Source organism: Trachurus trachurus (genome assembly GCF_905171665.1).
Source record: "Trachurus trachurus genome assembly, chromosome: 1".
NCBI lineage: Eukaryota > Metazoa > Chordata > Actinopteri > Carangiformes > Carangidae > Trachurus > Trachurus trachurus.
This window is the reverse complement of record NC_139891.1, coordinates 3,109,058-3,125,008: the sequence shown is the minus strand read 5'-3', so window position 1 is coordinate 3,125,008 and position 15,951 is coordinate 3,109,058. Positions and strand designations below refer to the sequence as shown.

Here is a 15,951-nt window from a genome sequence, read left to right as displayed (position 1 = left end):
AAGATGATCTTAAATGAAATATAACTGTGTTAATAAAAGTAAAGGGCAGCTTCCACACCTTCCTCTATGGCTTCAATTTTTATTTTGACTTTATATTTTCAGAGGTAGTGACACATCACATGTTGCAGCAATGATCAAATTTTCTCCAATGGATGAAATTCAGGTCATGTCCTCAGTCTTCTGGGGTTTTATCAATCAGTGAGTGTTTTACAACTTTTCATACGTTTAAATCTGATTACTCCAAGACCACTCCTTTTTAACCGCCTATTGTTTGCTTGACATCCTCCAGACAAACTGATGCTTCCTTCATTTATCTCTTCCTTGACTGTTTCTTTATCCTACACCAGTTTAACCTGCTTATTATCTCTGTATACGTGCAAACTGATTTAATGATACATTACATCAGAAAGGCCTGTGGTGTGTTAGCCCGCTGACGTGATTAATGCCCTTTGTCATGACTGGCAGAGACATTAAAACAAAATCACTGACATGGTACCATAAGATGTAATGTTACTGTCCCCTTTTTCTAAATCGACTCTTCCTGTCTTAACTAAACAAAGTAACAATTTGATGGAAAAATACAATGACAGTGAAATGTGATAGAATAGGAGAAATAGTCTGTTGAATACCACATTTAAAATGTGCATATCATCAGGACTCCAGTGAAGAACCACAGGCTTCCCCCACTGAGTCAATTTAATAACTAGTTTTACTTGGTTCCTGGGATTTGAGGCACCCACTTGGTAAAACACACTAGAGAAATTGATACGTGTGTCAACAATTGTTTCATCATTATCTAAATAAACGAAATCTCCCCTTGGCCCATGGCCTATGACTGACATTTCTGGTTTCAATCCTTTATAAATGGCAGTCCTTTGTCCAGGATCACTCAAAACAGCATGCATGCCTATAGTTGTTGTTGTTGTGTTTCTTTTTCTTTTTGTGAACACATAACCTATCTACATGTGCCTTTAATGTGTTAATCATATAATATTTCATGTTACAGATATAAACTAGGTTCTAGTCAGACTTTGCCCTTTCACTACAGTTAGGCTACACCTCATAGCCTAGAACCAGCAAAACATCAAGTCGTCTCCACGCCCAGAAAACATATTGGCGTTCATGAGCATGAACAAAATTACAACGAAGCGTCGCTATAAAAACACAAGTGTCTATTTAAAAGGCGGTGGCCCGAAAGAATCATGTTTCCCGTTGAGCTCCCTGTGATCACGGTGCATCTCTGGTGCTATCTCTTGGCTGATGTGTACGCACGGAGCGGAGCGGGGAGCGTCGCTCATTCACTTCCAGGTGCAGAGCGTCGCGGTCCAGTCACATTTCAACACGAACTGCTTTCGGCCTGATAAATGCGCATGCGCACCAAGGCTGACCCCTCCAGTTTCTGCGTGCAATGCCACGTTAGTAGCGGTAGACACAAAATACCAGCTACTCTCCCAACCTTTAACAAGGGAAGAAACCCAAAAACTGAGACCAAAACCTCCGCTCGACAGTGACGGACCACATTTCCACCTCCAGTTTCTCTGTCAGGAAGAAGACTCGACTGCAGCTATGTTGAAGTTTTTGCTCGTCTGCACGCTGGTCGTAGCCAGCAGGGCTGAGGTCCCCGAGGAAGAAGACGTCCTGGTGCTGAAGAAGAGTAACATCGACGAGGCTCTCAAAGCTCACCCCAACATCCTGGTTGAATTCTGTAAGTAACAACACCGCTTCAGCACCTCTGCCGCTGATGCTCATGCTAACTATCCCCGGCAGCAGGCTCGCCGGCTTCCCGGTTAGCTAGCTGCAGTAACGTTACGCCTGCTTCAATGGTAACGTAGCGTTAAACTTTGACACTTGAAACAAGTTGCCGTCGCCGCTAGCTAATTTACCGGTGTCCTGCTCATATTTGCACCCCTGTGTGAATGTGTTTCACCGAGTTGTTTACCGGCGAGTTGCTCTCCGGTGTTAAAACTGTACGGGGGGTTTTGTTTATAATTGTGCGCTATCTCTTTGTCAGGCTGTTTCCTTCTGCATTCACTAGCTAGCACCGAGTAACGTTATCCTCTTCAGTGCGGAGTGATGCTGAGGAAACACGGCTGTTACCGCTCACCATAAGACCGTAGGTTTGGTTTTACTTTGCGAGAAAACCATGATGGTGTAGATGCTGCTAGCTTTGCTGCATCCCACTCTATTAATGAAACAGGGAGCTCCTTCTGTAGTAGTAATAACACTTGTATGAAGCAGCTTGCCGTGGGTGACTGTAAAGTTTCGAGTGCTTGCAGTGGTTTCATAATTAGTTTCACTATGTGCAACCGGGAGGTCCTATTTCCTGTAGTTTTAACCCACTGCTTGGCCTTTATTGACTAGTTCCCCCAACAACTTGATGAGTTTTCACAGCCGAGGCTTAAATGAAGCACTTCTCCGCAGCTAACAGGCCCATCCCGCTTCACTTTTGTCAGATTGTTGACTTGATCACATATTGTCTGACAAATCCGTGGACCAGTCAGAGGAGCCCCTGGGATGGACTGTCCAATCAGCTCCGCGATGGGAGGGGGGAAGGCTTTTGTTTGCCCCCACGTATCCCTCAGCTGGGCGGGATCTGTGTGTATATGTGGAGCTAGGTTGACGTGTACTTTACAAAAGTTCATCTGTGCGTTTTATATTGAGTGGACTGGAACAAGGAAGTGTTGTTAATGGTCGAGAATTAACGGAGGTGAAGTGTATTACACTTTATTTGACGTGTCACTCCTGATAAGGCGTTTGTCTGTTTGGAGTTTGTGTCCACATTTGTACAATTGAACACCATGGCTTACTAATTAACATGTGAGACCACAGCAAAAATTAAATTAGGCCACATTTGTGTGGAAATCAGCCCCAGTCACCACGTTTTAATGGTCTTTGAAAGAATCATGTAAAGATCAAGATGCCCCTTTTTTGGAAAGGTCTCTAACTGCACCAAAAAATAGAATTGTACTTTTGTCCTTGTTGTATTACCAGTTTTTCATCCAGTTTTACCTTTTCCTGTTGGATAAGGATGATGAAGTTGATTCAAATGTTGTGTAAGACTCAATTGCCTGATAATAATTGGAGCACATGCAGTGACTTGCCTTTACTTCCATTACATACATTCTTGTTAAAGAATGAATATGATGAACATTCTGGCAGCTGTCTAGACAAACTCTCTTCAATTAAATTATGATTATGATTGAAATCTGTGCTTATATTTTATGTTTGTATGTTTGTTTGTTTTTTAACAAAGTTGCTAATCTGTGTTTGCCCTGCAGATGCACCATGGTGCGGTCACTGCAAGGCCCTGGCTCCAGAGTACGCCAAGGCAGCTGGCATGCTAAAGGCCGAGGGGTCAGCGATCCGCCTGGGCAAAGTGGACGCCACAGAGGAGACAGAACTGGCACAAGAGTTCGGCGTGCGGGGGTACCCCACCATCAAATTCTTCAAGGGAGGCGAGAAGGAGTCACCCAAAGAGTACTCTGGTGAGCATTAATGTGCTTGTTTGGTTCAGACTTGCTTGCATCAGATAGAATACTTATAGATTGGGAGCATTTGTTGGATATTGACATAATTCAAATACAATATTCGATGATTTTTTTTTTGTCAGATGGAGTCAATATTGTAATGCTCTTCTAAATGATACCATGCAGCTCACTGGATAATTTAGTCATACACTGATTTTAAAAATGTGCCTCTTATCTGTGGTAGCCTCTAACTTAGTTTATCTCAACCAAAAGCTTTATGATGAATGGGTGATGTAATCTTGAGCAACCGCTATCATAATCAAGTGAATGAAAATAACTTTGCAGTCTAATGTAGTGGAAATCTATGTAGATTGCAGATGGGATCAGACAAGCGTAGGGACTTTGGTTTTCTACACTGTTGGTAATACGAGCTGCACAGCAGTGTAACAGTGAGTCAGCCACTGCTTCGGCCAATCGGCTCGCAGCAACACGGCAGAGGCAAAATGTAGGCCGGGCCTCTTCTGCACGTTCCTCTCATGCTGACTGTGAGCCTAGCCTCTCAGCTGGGCAGAGGTATGTGCAGTTCTTCACGTCGCCTTCTCCGCTGGCTGGGTTCAGTTTGGGGTGGGAGGGGAGAGCAAGTTGGGATATTTTAGTGGAAATGACTAGTCCAGCTTCTAGAGACTTCTCAGCCTCGTCTCCCAAACGCTGCACGAAAACCACGCGCTAAACCACTTCATCAGCATGTGTTTTCATTCTGAGCGAAGTTGCTTCTGTCTTGCATAAGTCTGTTGCTGACTTTTAATTCAACTTTAACTGCAACAATCTTCCTCTGAAGGAAGGTCGACGTGTTTTTGCGCCTCAATGATTCCATTATACATCACGGTGTGTGGTTTTGAAAAGCAAAAACAAAAGAACAGATTCCTGTGTTGTCAGCTCTGAAGTTTCAAGACATGTCAGAGGTTTCAAAAAAAAAATTTTTTTTCTTCAAAGCTTTCATTTTCACTCTCAGAATGATTTGAAGTTAAAACTTTCAGAGGAGAAAGTGTGTGAAGGGTTTCTCTGTGCCTCTACTCATAAAACGAAGTAGAGGAAATGCAAATTGATATTTTTTTAACACCTGCTCCCTTGAGACACTAAACTTGAGTTGAGGTCTGCTGCTGTGTCCCAGGAGAAAGCATTTTGACCTGTGAATTTAGATTTTTAGGTTTTATGACGTCTGTGCACACAATAACCCCGGGTTTTCTTGTTGCAGCTGGCAGGCAGGCAGATGACATCGTCAACTGGCTGAAGAAGCGCACAGGCCCAGCTGTTGCCACCATTACACAGGTCACAGAGGCCGAGACTCTCATCGCCGACAACGAGGTTGCCGTCATCGGATTCTTCAAGGTACGGATCTGATATATGAACTAAATAACAGGTTGGGGTTCACAGAGGTAAAAGCTTGTTCCTTTTGTTTTCATTCTGTCGATTGTTGAAAGATTACTATGATAGTTATGCGTATATAGCAGAGGTCCTCAACGTTTTTCAGGCCAAGGACCCCTAATTGATGGAGAGATGGAGCAGGGGCCCCTACTATATTGTATAAAATTGTGTATTATATTAAACTGGGCCCAGTTCCATGTATAAACGTACCTTGTTATTGTGCATTCACTACTAACCTTTTTAAATAATGATATGATAATCATGCAGAAAAGCTATTCAAATTGACGTTAAAAAAAAAAAAAAACATAAGCAGGATAGCCTCGTGTCCTTGAAAACCTGGAAAATGGTTACCAATTTTCCAGTTATGGAAAACATATGGAAAATGTCCTGGAAAAGCTTGAGTTGTCCTGGAAAATTATTTATCACATCATGACATCAGCTACCAGAGCTCTGTTTGACTTTTCTAAATAAGTACCTAGCAAGAAAACTAGCGACTTTGAGTTGATCAAACGTTATCATATCATTTCTAAGCATGTAAGAGATTATGGCTCTAACTTATGAAATTATCTCTTGCATCTCATACATACTGCACATAAATATAATAATATGTAATGATAATAATAATAATAATAATACAACAAAACTGTAGCAGCTGAAAATGTCCTGGAAAGTGATTTCAAGAAAACAGTGGGAACCCTGATAAACGTGGAAACTAAAATATATAAAACACTGCCTCATCAACCACCATGATGACCTCTGGCATATAGTATCATATCTTAAATGAAAACGATATACCACAGCTGTGTTGCTTTATCATCTCTAAATATGTTTGTTTGAATATGTTCATCGTTGAAATATATAAATGTTTTTAAGAATCCAAAGAGCCATTCTGCAGGTTCATTGTGCAGGTTGAATGTTTTTCAGTAATACTTGGTCATTGGGGGTTATTTGCATGGAGCCTCGTCTTAAATAATGTTCTTGTGTGTCTGTAGGATGCTGACTCCGCCGGTGCCAAAGCCTATGCCAAAGCAGCTGAATCTACAGATGACATTCCTTTCGCCATGACCTCAGATGATGCCGTCTATTCCAAGTTTGAAGTAACCAAGGACAGTGTTGTCCTCTTCAAGAAGGTGACGTCAACCTCTTTAAGTTTATTTCTTCACTGTATCATTATAATGACAGAGTTTGGCGTCACAGTGAGACAAACCATGCATCTATATACTGTACATGTACAGTATGTTCTCCAACATCTGGAAAAACTGGTTCCAGGACAGATTTCAAAATGGATGATGCATCGTTTTTTTTTAAATAATTACTCACAGTCCCATCAGAGTATGTTGTAAATAGTCCATGTGTCAGTTACATGTATAAACATTAGGGTTAGCTGCTGCTGAAGACGCTGCAGTGTTTTTGATCTTCACCTTGGTAACGCGATGCTGTCGACCTCATGGTATCCCCTGTCTGTTGCTAATCTCGGCCCGTCTGGGCCCGTTGCTCAACTTGACTTCAACATATTGAGTTGATGTTGATGAATGGTATAGAGCTTTACTTGGTGATGGTCCTTCTTTCAAGTAGCCCCATTGGCTGAATGGAGGACTGAATGGCAGCTCAGTGTCTTCATTTAAAACCATAAGTTCCTGCAACATGAAAACTTCCATTCTTACAGAACAGGTCAGAGATCAGCGCTTATCAGCTGAGCGATAACTCACTGTGTGGATTTGTCAAACTGGGTCAAGGTCCAGAATGTCTGTCAATAAAAATGATGCAAGCCCATAAATCAGAGATTAATTTAATTAATTTGAATTTCATTATAACACTGAATCATGATGCATATCATCTCAGGGCTTTTTAAGACTGAAGGTAAAGGCTTAATGATAGAGAGAAACCAACAACTCCCACAAAGGACAACACTGTGTGATAGGTTGGGTGGCGATGCAACTGAGCATCATCTTATTTCTTGAATGTTTTGAAATACACCACATGTCCCTGTATATCGGGCTATGTGAGGTACTGGACATGTGCTAAAAATGTCACTGCAAGTTGTAATTTTAAGTTGTGAGGAGTTTAATTAATGGTTAATTTCATAATGCTGTTACTGTTTTATCCAACTTGATTCATTCCTATACTGGAATGGCCAGACAAAAAATTACTACTATTCTGATTGGTCAAAATGTTTGTTGTTACATCAGGTGTAATAACTTCAGTATTCACTCATGTGAACTTCTCTTTTTGTCATGTGTGACAGCAAACTGAATATGTTTTGATTAATTTGATAATGCTTAATCCTTGAGTTGTATAAACCTGGAACAGGTATTTTTCATTGACTACATTTACACACTAAAAATAACAAAAATTCAAATATTTGATCAACTAGGTGCAGCCCTAGTTAATTCCTCACCATTGTGCCTTACATCTTGTTCTTTTCTGGTTCCTTGTGATGGGCTCCATTATTTGTAATTTAGTTCGCAGTAGATGAGTAGTGAAATATAGTGGTCCTAGGTGCTTCAGTGAGAAGCAACAAACTTTGAAAATCTCAGAATTGATCATCATCATCGCTCAGCGCTCTCCCTGCCATTGTCTGGCCTCGGATCTGTAACTTAAACCCTGATACAAACACTGCTGACACGTGGGCTTGGTGCCTGCAGTTAAGCAAACCCTCCCAAATCTGAGGCTCAGTCTTAATAAACAACCAGGGTCTGTGACTTGTTTACTGCAAAAGGGGTTGAGGGCTTAAGTTTCAGAGCCTCGGTCGGAGCCCACAAGGATGGCAGCGCGCCACTGGCAAAATGTCCTTTCTCCCATTGTGTGCCCGTAAAGGCTGCTTGGCACAACTCTACAACTGCTATTCTTAACACCCAATAAAAGTCTGTTTGGTCCCTTGGGTCTTCCATCAGATGGGGTTTCCGAGGGGGTTTGAGAGTGGTTTGTCCGGTAAATCTGTGCTGTTCACAGGCAGATTAGATGGCTGGACAATATTTATATCTTAATGTTTTGTTTTTATTTGTTTACAGTTTGATGAGGGGCGCAATACCTTCGATGGGGAGCTAACCAAAGAGACGCTGCTGGCTTTTGTCAAGGCCAACCAGCTGCCTCTGGTCATTGAGTTCACTGAGCAGGTAATAACTGGAGTCACACTCATCAGTTCCACCACTAAACAATAATAAGCAATGCAAATTCATGTGTTATACCTACAAACTTGTGTGTTTCTGCAGACCGCCCCCAAAATCTTCGGCGGAGATATCAAGTCCCACATCCTCATGTTTTTGCCCAAAGCCGCCTCAGACTTCCAGGACAAAATGGACCAGTTTAAGAAAGCCGCACAGGGATTCAAGGGAAAGGTAGGTGAATCATCCGAAGCGAAGATACGTGTCACTCTTTTAAAACTGCACTGTGATGGCAGTGTGTTCTGTAAGCCGTCAAGTCTTAGATTGCAAAGATTATGTCAGGCATGAATATTAAGTAACTTGTTGAGATAAAATCAAATATCGATCTCTTCCGTCTCTCCCTCTCCAGATCCTGTTCATTTTCATTGACAGCGATGTGGACGACAACCAGCGCATCTTGGAGTTCTTCGGCCTGAAGAAGGAGGAGTGCCCAGCCATTCGCCTCATCACCCTGGAGGACGAGATGACCAAGTACAAGCCAGAGAGCGACTCCATCACAGCAGAGAGCATCACCAAGTTCTGCACACTCTTCACCGAGGGCAAGCTCAGAGTGAGTGAGAGAGTTTATCTGCACGAACTGTAGTCTTGCACATTCATAATGGCGTTTGCAAACTGTTGAAGCAGCCACAAGTAATTAGTTTGAATTGAATTTTAAATCCTGTTAATGCGATGGTCTGTCTGTGTGTTCTTTTACAGCCCCATCTCATGAGCCAGGACATCCCCGAAGACTGGGACAAAACCCCCGTCAAGGTGCTGGTGGGCAAGAACTTCGAGGAGATCGTCTTCGATCCCACCAAGAATGTCTTCATAGAATTTTGTAAGAGCCTCTTTGTTTATCTCCCCAAAACATTTCCATTTGAAAACACGGCACCACAGTGGTCAGCAGATTCAGGGTTGTGGTGTTTCACGTGCTAAGGGGGTATTTTCAGTCAGTCCAAGCTCAGTTGCTCACAGGTGTTAGATTTGGCAAAAAGTCTTCAGCTGCAGTGTCTGAAACTCGAATCTCACCCTTCCTCTCTTTGCCCATGCTAAGCCCTTTTACAAATACCGAAGGCTTCACTCGTATTCCTTTTCAGCCCCACTCTGCTGAGATTTGTTTGCCACCAGACACTGATGTTGAAGGATCTGGTTAAATATAGCCACTGGATTATTTTTATAGTCATTCACATCCAAAATTTGCACTATTTGTGGAGGAATTTTCCATCGCTGGCTGTTTAAATACAGCTTATGGCCGGTCATGCACAATGGGGAAGACCCATATTCCCTGACAGGTGGCGGTGGGGTTCCTAGCCAGTCAAAGCAGAATGCCTGCTTCTAGGGATTTACTTCACTATTAAAATGAGTGTTAAAGCAGCTCAATAATAGTTGGTAGAAATAATATTAATAACATTTTACTGAAGAATTTTTTTGTTCCTAAATGCAGACAGTGATTGACCTACTGTCATTACAATTACATTGTGAGTAATCACTAAACTTGTTTTTTTTGTGTGGTATTTAGATGCACCCTGGTGTGGACACTGCAAACAGCTGGCTCCCATCTGGGACAAGCTGGGAGAGAAGTATAAGGACAGCGCCGACACCATTGTGGCAAAGATGGACTCCACAGCCAACGAGATCGAGGCAGTGAAAGTCCACAGCTTCCCTACTCTCAAGTTCTTCCCTGCAGGAGAAGATCGCAAGGTGAAAACCTCAGCACTGAGAGCATATTACAATTTCACATCCTACAGGCCACAAGACTTGATAGATAATATTTATTACTGTGAAACCAAGTGACTGAGTGAGTAGAAAGATGTAAAATCTCCAAATATTCACTTGAACCTTTGGTCACTCAAGGTCACAATTGGCCCCAAAAACACAAAGTTGGTCCTCGCTCAAGAATTGTTATGCAAATTGCAACACAATTATAGGATAAAACGAAGCAACTTGAATGCTGCAGCTTGACTGAGGCGTAAGACCATGAGCTGGTAAATATCTCTGAAGAACAAACATACCATTGACTTCACAAAACATTTAACCAGTAATGTTGGTCAGTAATTGACACTTGCACTTATTAACACCAAAGAAGACTGTAATATCAAATTAAAGGGGTAGTTTGGGGCTTTTTGATGTGGCGTTGAGTGCAGATGGTACTTTACATGCAATAGATTCTAATTAGCGCTTTCCAAATTAAGAGCTGCTGCTGTGCACATGGCCATGAGAAAACTGTCTGGCAGTGTGCTGATTAGAATCTCCCGCAGGTAGACAACTGCCTCAAACAACCCCACATGAAAATCACACTATTCCTTTAAATGCAAATCTTTTGAATAGACAAGCAAACCATTCTCTCGCACTTAATTGTTGTCGGCGACCCTCGAGACCAGATACATTAAATTTGCAGCTGCAAAGAACGAGGGTGAGTTTGTTTTGACTCCCAGTGCAATATATTACAAATCAGATTGAAGTTTTGCCTCTTGTTTTTAATGAATCAAGATTTGTTTTTAAATCTAATCAATAAATTCATAACACCAAGAATTTGTATCAGATTACCAGAGACGGCTTAAGAGCCTCACACCTAATTTGATGAGTATTGTCACACCCTTCTCTGTTGACATCAGCCTTTTGTCCTGACTGAGCCATGATCCATCCATCTCCTCTAAAGAAAGCTTCTGCCCTCTCATTCATTATGTGCCTTTGCAGTTGTGAGTTGTTGTGATCCAGGCGCTTATTTGAATCCAACACCGCTATCGAGAGACTTATCATTAGTGCCTCTTGATTTAGCAGCGTTAACCGTGCGCGGAAACCGGAGCCTGCTGGCCTTGTAGGTTTCTGCACCATTATGTGGGTGTTTGGTTCCTGCTCGATGACCTCACTCTCTCCAAGATTTCCGGCACCTGCCTCTCTCTCCACAGCTCTCGTGCCGACTTTAGTTCAGCAATCTTAAAGATGTGCTATATACAGAGGGGAGCACCCTATAGTAAGTCTAAGAATTAGCCCATGACCTCACTTAGATGAAGCATGCAGGAGACCAAGGAGAGGCTGGTCGTTGGGGTCAGATTTATGGCACTGAAAATGAAATTGGGTGCTTTGCCGTTGTCCTTTGGTTGTCCTTTTCACGTGAAACCTTATTTTAGCAACCATTCCACACGCTTGCCGCTGTGTCACAGCTCATACATCACCCCTCGACAACTTATTGGCACTACTTGAAAACGGAGCACCAAGCTTTACTGGCTGCCCTCTAAATGGCATGATGATATTTTTGTCTTCAACTGTATATGTTATACTGTAGTGTCAATTTTTGTGCATTAATCAGTAATGGCGTCTTGTTCAACAGGTGATCGACTACAATGGGGAGAGAACGCTGGAAGGCTTCACCAAGTTCCTCGAAAGCGGTGGAAAGGAGGGTGGCGCCCCAGCCGGAGACGAAGAGGAGGACGAGCTGGATGGAGATGTAAGATCATCTGAGCTGAGACAGACTTAATCACCGTGTAGAGCCTCATGAGAGCCGGCCTGGTAGACCAGACTGCTGAGAAAAGCTCAGTACAGTCTTCCTCAGAGTGAACACAGCTACACAAGAAAACATTTCATGGCTGTTAAAACCAAGCTAAACAGTAAAGCAGTTATTTACCTTTAATAACCAGAGCATTTACCATAATCCCCTGAAATCAACAGGGGGAGTTGAATACACACAGCTGTTTATACTTTCTCTTGACTATGTCTTTGCTTCTTGGTTGTGATTGAACTTTTATCTACAACCACATCAAGCCACAGAAACTCAACTATGTGACATGTGGTGCTGATTAGAACAGAATGGCACCAACACATAAACAATACTTGGATAACAGTCAGTCAGTTAGCTGCTTATGTTTAGTGCGTGCATGGACAGATGTGCTTTCCCACTGGACAAAAAAACAGTTTAAACCGGCTAACAACCAGCTTTTGACGGCCGTGGGAAAGGCTCATCGACCTGCGTCAAATGACTCTGCAATCGACGCAGGTTTTAATCGGCCCGGCTCCGATCGGCTTGCAGTGGGAACGTCAGACCCGAGTCGACCCCCTAATTTACATGACTTTGCGCCGGTCGCGACTCGTACAAGACGCTTTGCTCGCACTCAATCAGCATGTAACAACACTGGCAAGACAGTGAGAAAAGAGAGCTTCTCATGATCCATGGGGAAAAAAACACTGACCACCGCTGCACTATATTTTTACGTAGAGTTAGATACTGTATAATTACCAAGTGATGGGTAATTGTTTTCATCATAATTCATTTATTACTACAACTAGATATCAGAAAAGACATACAGTAATGCCTTCCTGAACAAAATTGGTCACCAAAGATCATCTATTAGCACAACCCTAAATTAAAAAAAAAAAGAAGGTAAGAAAAGGTAAAGTAATAGAAACAGAGTTTTTATTTCAGTAGTTTAGTTTTAGTATAACAGTGAAAGTGAAGAGCTAGAGGGAGCGTGCATATGTCTCCGGCACTTTTTGGAGGCATATTTATGTCATGTCTGAAGGCTCCCAGAATAGATCTACAGGACCAGGTCCTTTGAGGAGTTCAGGGCGTGACCTCAGAACTGACCCACTTTGCTTTTGTTTGGTTATACCATCCCACACCCCACAAAAAAACCTTCATTATATGAGCTAATAATCAAGTAGCCATTTGCAAGCAAATTTGTGCCACCTCAGCAGAATGTAAGACTAGCATTTCTATTGGTGAGAATGTTTGTTCATCTGTCACAGGAACCTGTGAACACATCTTGGCTGTGGATGCAGGTTGCAGTTGCTATGCATTTTGGGCTCTAGCAAGCTCTCCCATACTATGCACCCAGCTCTGTTGCATTTGAGGCATATTAACCCTCGATACTCTTAACGAGGTTCTTCCTACTCCTACTGTCAGCACACCCCCTTCCCTGAAGTCTAATTGTGGCAGGGTGGACTGCTGTCTGCTAATTCCCCCTGCAGCTGTCAGAGCTGTTGACAGGGCTTTGCCTAGAGACCTGAGCCTCCACATAAAAGCTGCACGTGCAGCGCTGCAGTCAACATTAGCACCTTTTTTTTTTCTTGTGCTCCTCCTCTGCCCACCTGTCCACAGACTAGACATGAAGGAATGGCTAAGCCAAACAACGATATCATCTATATGTCAAGTATTGACCCCTGATGTGTCATCAACATCTGCTCTGTCTTAGATGCTGGTGAAACCTCATGGTTTGTCATTAAAACATGTCGGTACAGTTTGCACGTCTAGTTTACAGTGATGGGAATAACGGTGCTTCGAGTAATCAAAAAAGTATATCTGGTTTTAACGTTGTTACGTTACCTGACAGTAAAATGCGCCGTGACTTGACTCGAGAAATTCCATCACAAATTAATACACCCGTTCAGATGTACCTTATATAACCTACACATTTTTTTCAGTCCATCAACTAGACTAAAAAGCTGTTTATCTGGAACTAACCAACTCACTCAGTATTCCTGTGCGGAGGAATACTGAGTGAGTTGGTTAGTTCCAGATAAACAGGAGGTTAGGGTTATGGTTAGGGGGCGAGTCCAAGTAATTTCACATATTTGAGCATTTTATCATAAAAAGAAACACAATAGTTCCTTTTCCTGCTAATTAGTTACTTTTATAATGTAGTAATTCAGTTACTTTTGGGGGAAGTAACTAGTAACTATAACTAATTACTGTGGTAGTTTCTATTCCAGTCCTGCTTGGCAGTATTGGTCAGTTTGTATTAAAAGGTGTCCCCTCTGTCCCCTCTGCTCTCCAGGATTTGGAGGATATGGATGAAGGACAGGACGAGGACTCCGACGGCGAGGACGACGACGGACACGACGAGTTGTAAGAGCTGGCAGAGGAGAGAAAGAGAGAGGAGACGAGTCCCGCCCCAACCCTTCCACCCAGTCGCCATCACTACCTCCACCTCCGCGTGGACCCTCCCTGTCCTGTGAACATTAATACGACCCCTTTTAACTGCCTCTCAGTCAGTCAGTCAGCCGGCCTGTTGCCAGCTCACAAGTTAATCAGTCAGTCCATCAGTAGCGTGGCCGGGCCTTTTTTTTATACCAGCCACATCTCCAACCTCACAACTTCTGGCCAGACTGGTCTTGTCCCACCTTGGGGGGGACTCTGTGGAACAGCGCACCACCTCTACGGGAGACCTCAATGCCTTCTCTACAAAGCTCCACTCAGCTGTTTGCCTTGTGTATTTTAAAACCAAATGTAAAAAAAATGGCATTGAGATCTAGTTTTCAAAAAAAAAGTTTGTTTCTTCTGATAAATCTGCTCCCCTCCTCTTAAACTAACACATCACCATTGTTCAGTGTGGGTATGAGCTTCAATGAGTGTTGTAACCTGTATTTGAAGGTAAGGGGGGGTGTCAGTGTTCTTCTCCCTCTGATAGAAGTCCAGAGAACCAGAGTTTTGTGAGGACTGAACTCTCAGGGGACAAGGGGCCATGTGTTTTTTTTTTTTTTTTTTTTTTTTCTATTTTGCAACATTTTCTCTAAAACACACCCCACACAGCTTGTCCAGTGAGGCATACGTCCCACTCCACCCGACCCCTCCCCTCCCAATCGTGAGCTGAGACCAATAATTTTCTTTCTTGGTGTGGGTTGGTGAGGGGGGAGGGGGAACTTCACATTTCATTCATCCAGTCTCCTCGTTTCAGTGCGGCTACTGACTATTTTCTAAAAAGGAACAAAGCTTAACTCTTTGGGGAAATCCTGTTTTATTTAATTGCTTTCACTATGAGTTTTTTTTTTTTGTTTTCTTGTTTTTTTAATTTAGGACTTGTCATTTTTAATGATGTACCATTGTGCCCAGCTGTAGCCAGTTGGCCCTGTTGGGGCAGAGTTGGCCCTCGGACACACTCTCAGGCCTGGGACGGTTTGTTTTTGAGCCAGCTGTGATAGGTCGCACTGCATTCATGCCTAATCAGAGATTCATTGTGGTTACTGAAGCAGACGGAGATTGGTACAGTTTACTGGTCAGGTTGGTCTGAGAGAAGTGTCTATTATATCTGAGGTGGGGAGAGAACAGTTGCACAGCCCCACCCCTCACCCATACTGTACCTCATGCATCTCTTCTGGCTCTACCCAGCACCTCTGTTGCCACAGTGTTGTGAGAGTGTGAGTGCATTGTGTGCCGTGTTGAATGACTAGTTCATATTTTCTGGTTGTCCGGGAACAGGAGCTTTTGTGTGTGTGTGAGTGTGTGTGTGTGTGTGTGTGTGTGTGTGTAAGTATGCGTTTTGGCGCGGAGGGGAGGCTTGAGTAGAGCCAGGTGACGGGTATGACAGCTGTACAGCGGTGGGGGAAGTTAATAAGCATTCCATCATATCCAAATTGATGTGGAAAACATAAAATGGTGGCCAATAAAAAAATATAAAACTATATCTGTGTTAAGTTTTCTTTCCTTTTTTCAGAGCTGGAAACTGTGGTAAACTGAAGCATAATGTCTCATTAGATTGACTGTATACACATCCCTAAATTACCCACACACAACAGTGAACTGACCCAAGGATCAAGTGATTACAATTGGTCGGGCAAATTCTAGTCTAATTCTGACACAATAGATGACATGATATCCAAACAGTCAAAGGTTGATACACTGGCATAAGATACAGAGATGTTTGGGTAATGGCAGTGAAAATGCTAACATGTATGTTTACCAGTGACAGACACATCTTCACATTAGCTTAAAGGGGACACATTATGCTCATTTCCGCTTCTTGAAATGGTACCTTGATGTCTAAAAGTAATGTTAGTAACATGCTTTGGTCAGAAAAACCAAAAGATTGAGTTTCACAGCCCTGCTCTAAACGGTCAGTTTCGCCGCTTCGCTCTGGTAGCTGAGGTAACCATGGGAGCGAGGACTTGAATATTCACATCACCCGGCTTGTGATGTAATAAGC

At 42.8% G+C, this 15,951-nt stretch overlaps 1 protein-coding gene across 1 annotated transcript; it reads left to right on the top strand.

Annotated features, from left to right (window-relative positions):
- The first annotated feature begins 1,373 nt into the window (after positions 1 to 1,373).
- Positions 1,374 to 15,430, top strand: p4hb (prolyl 4-hydroxylase, beta polypeptide). Its single transcript, XM_083981898.1, has 11 exons — positions 1,374 to 1,705; positions 3,279 to 3,485; positions 4,723 to 4,856; positions 5,885 to 6,022; positions 7,904 to 8,008; positions 8,105 to 8,230; positions 8,406 to 8,606; positions 8,753 to 8,873; positions 9,555 to 9,736; positions 11,367 to 11,483; positions 13,807 to 15,430. Exons 1-11 carry the CDS (start codon positions 1,567 to 1,569, stop codon positions 13,879 to 13,881), a joined length of 1,545 nt encoding a protein of 514 aa, XP_083838024.1. The 5' UTR covers positions 1,374 to 1,566; the 3' UTR covers positions 13,882 to 15,430.
- The last annotated feature ends 521 nt before the right edge of the window (positions 15,431 to 15,951 follow it).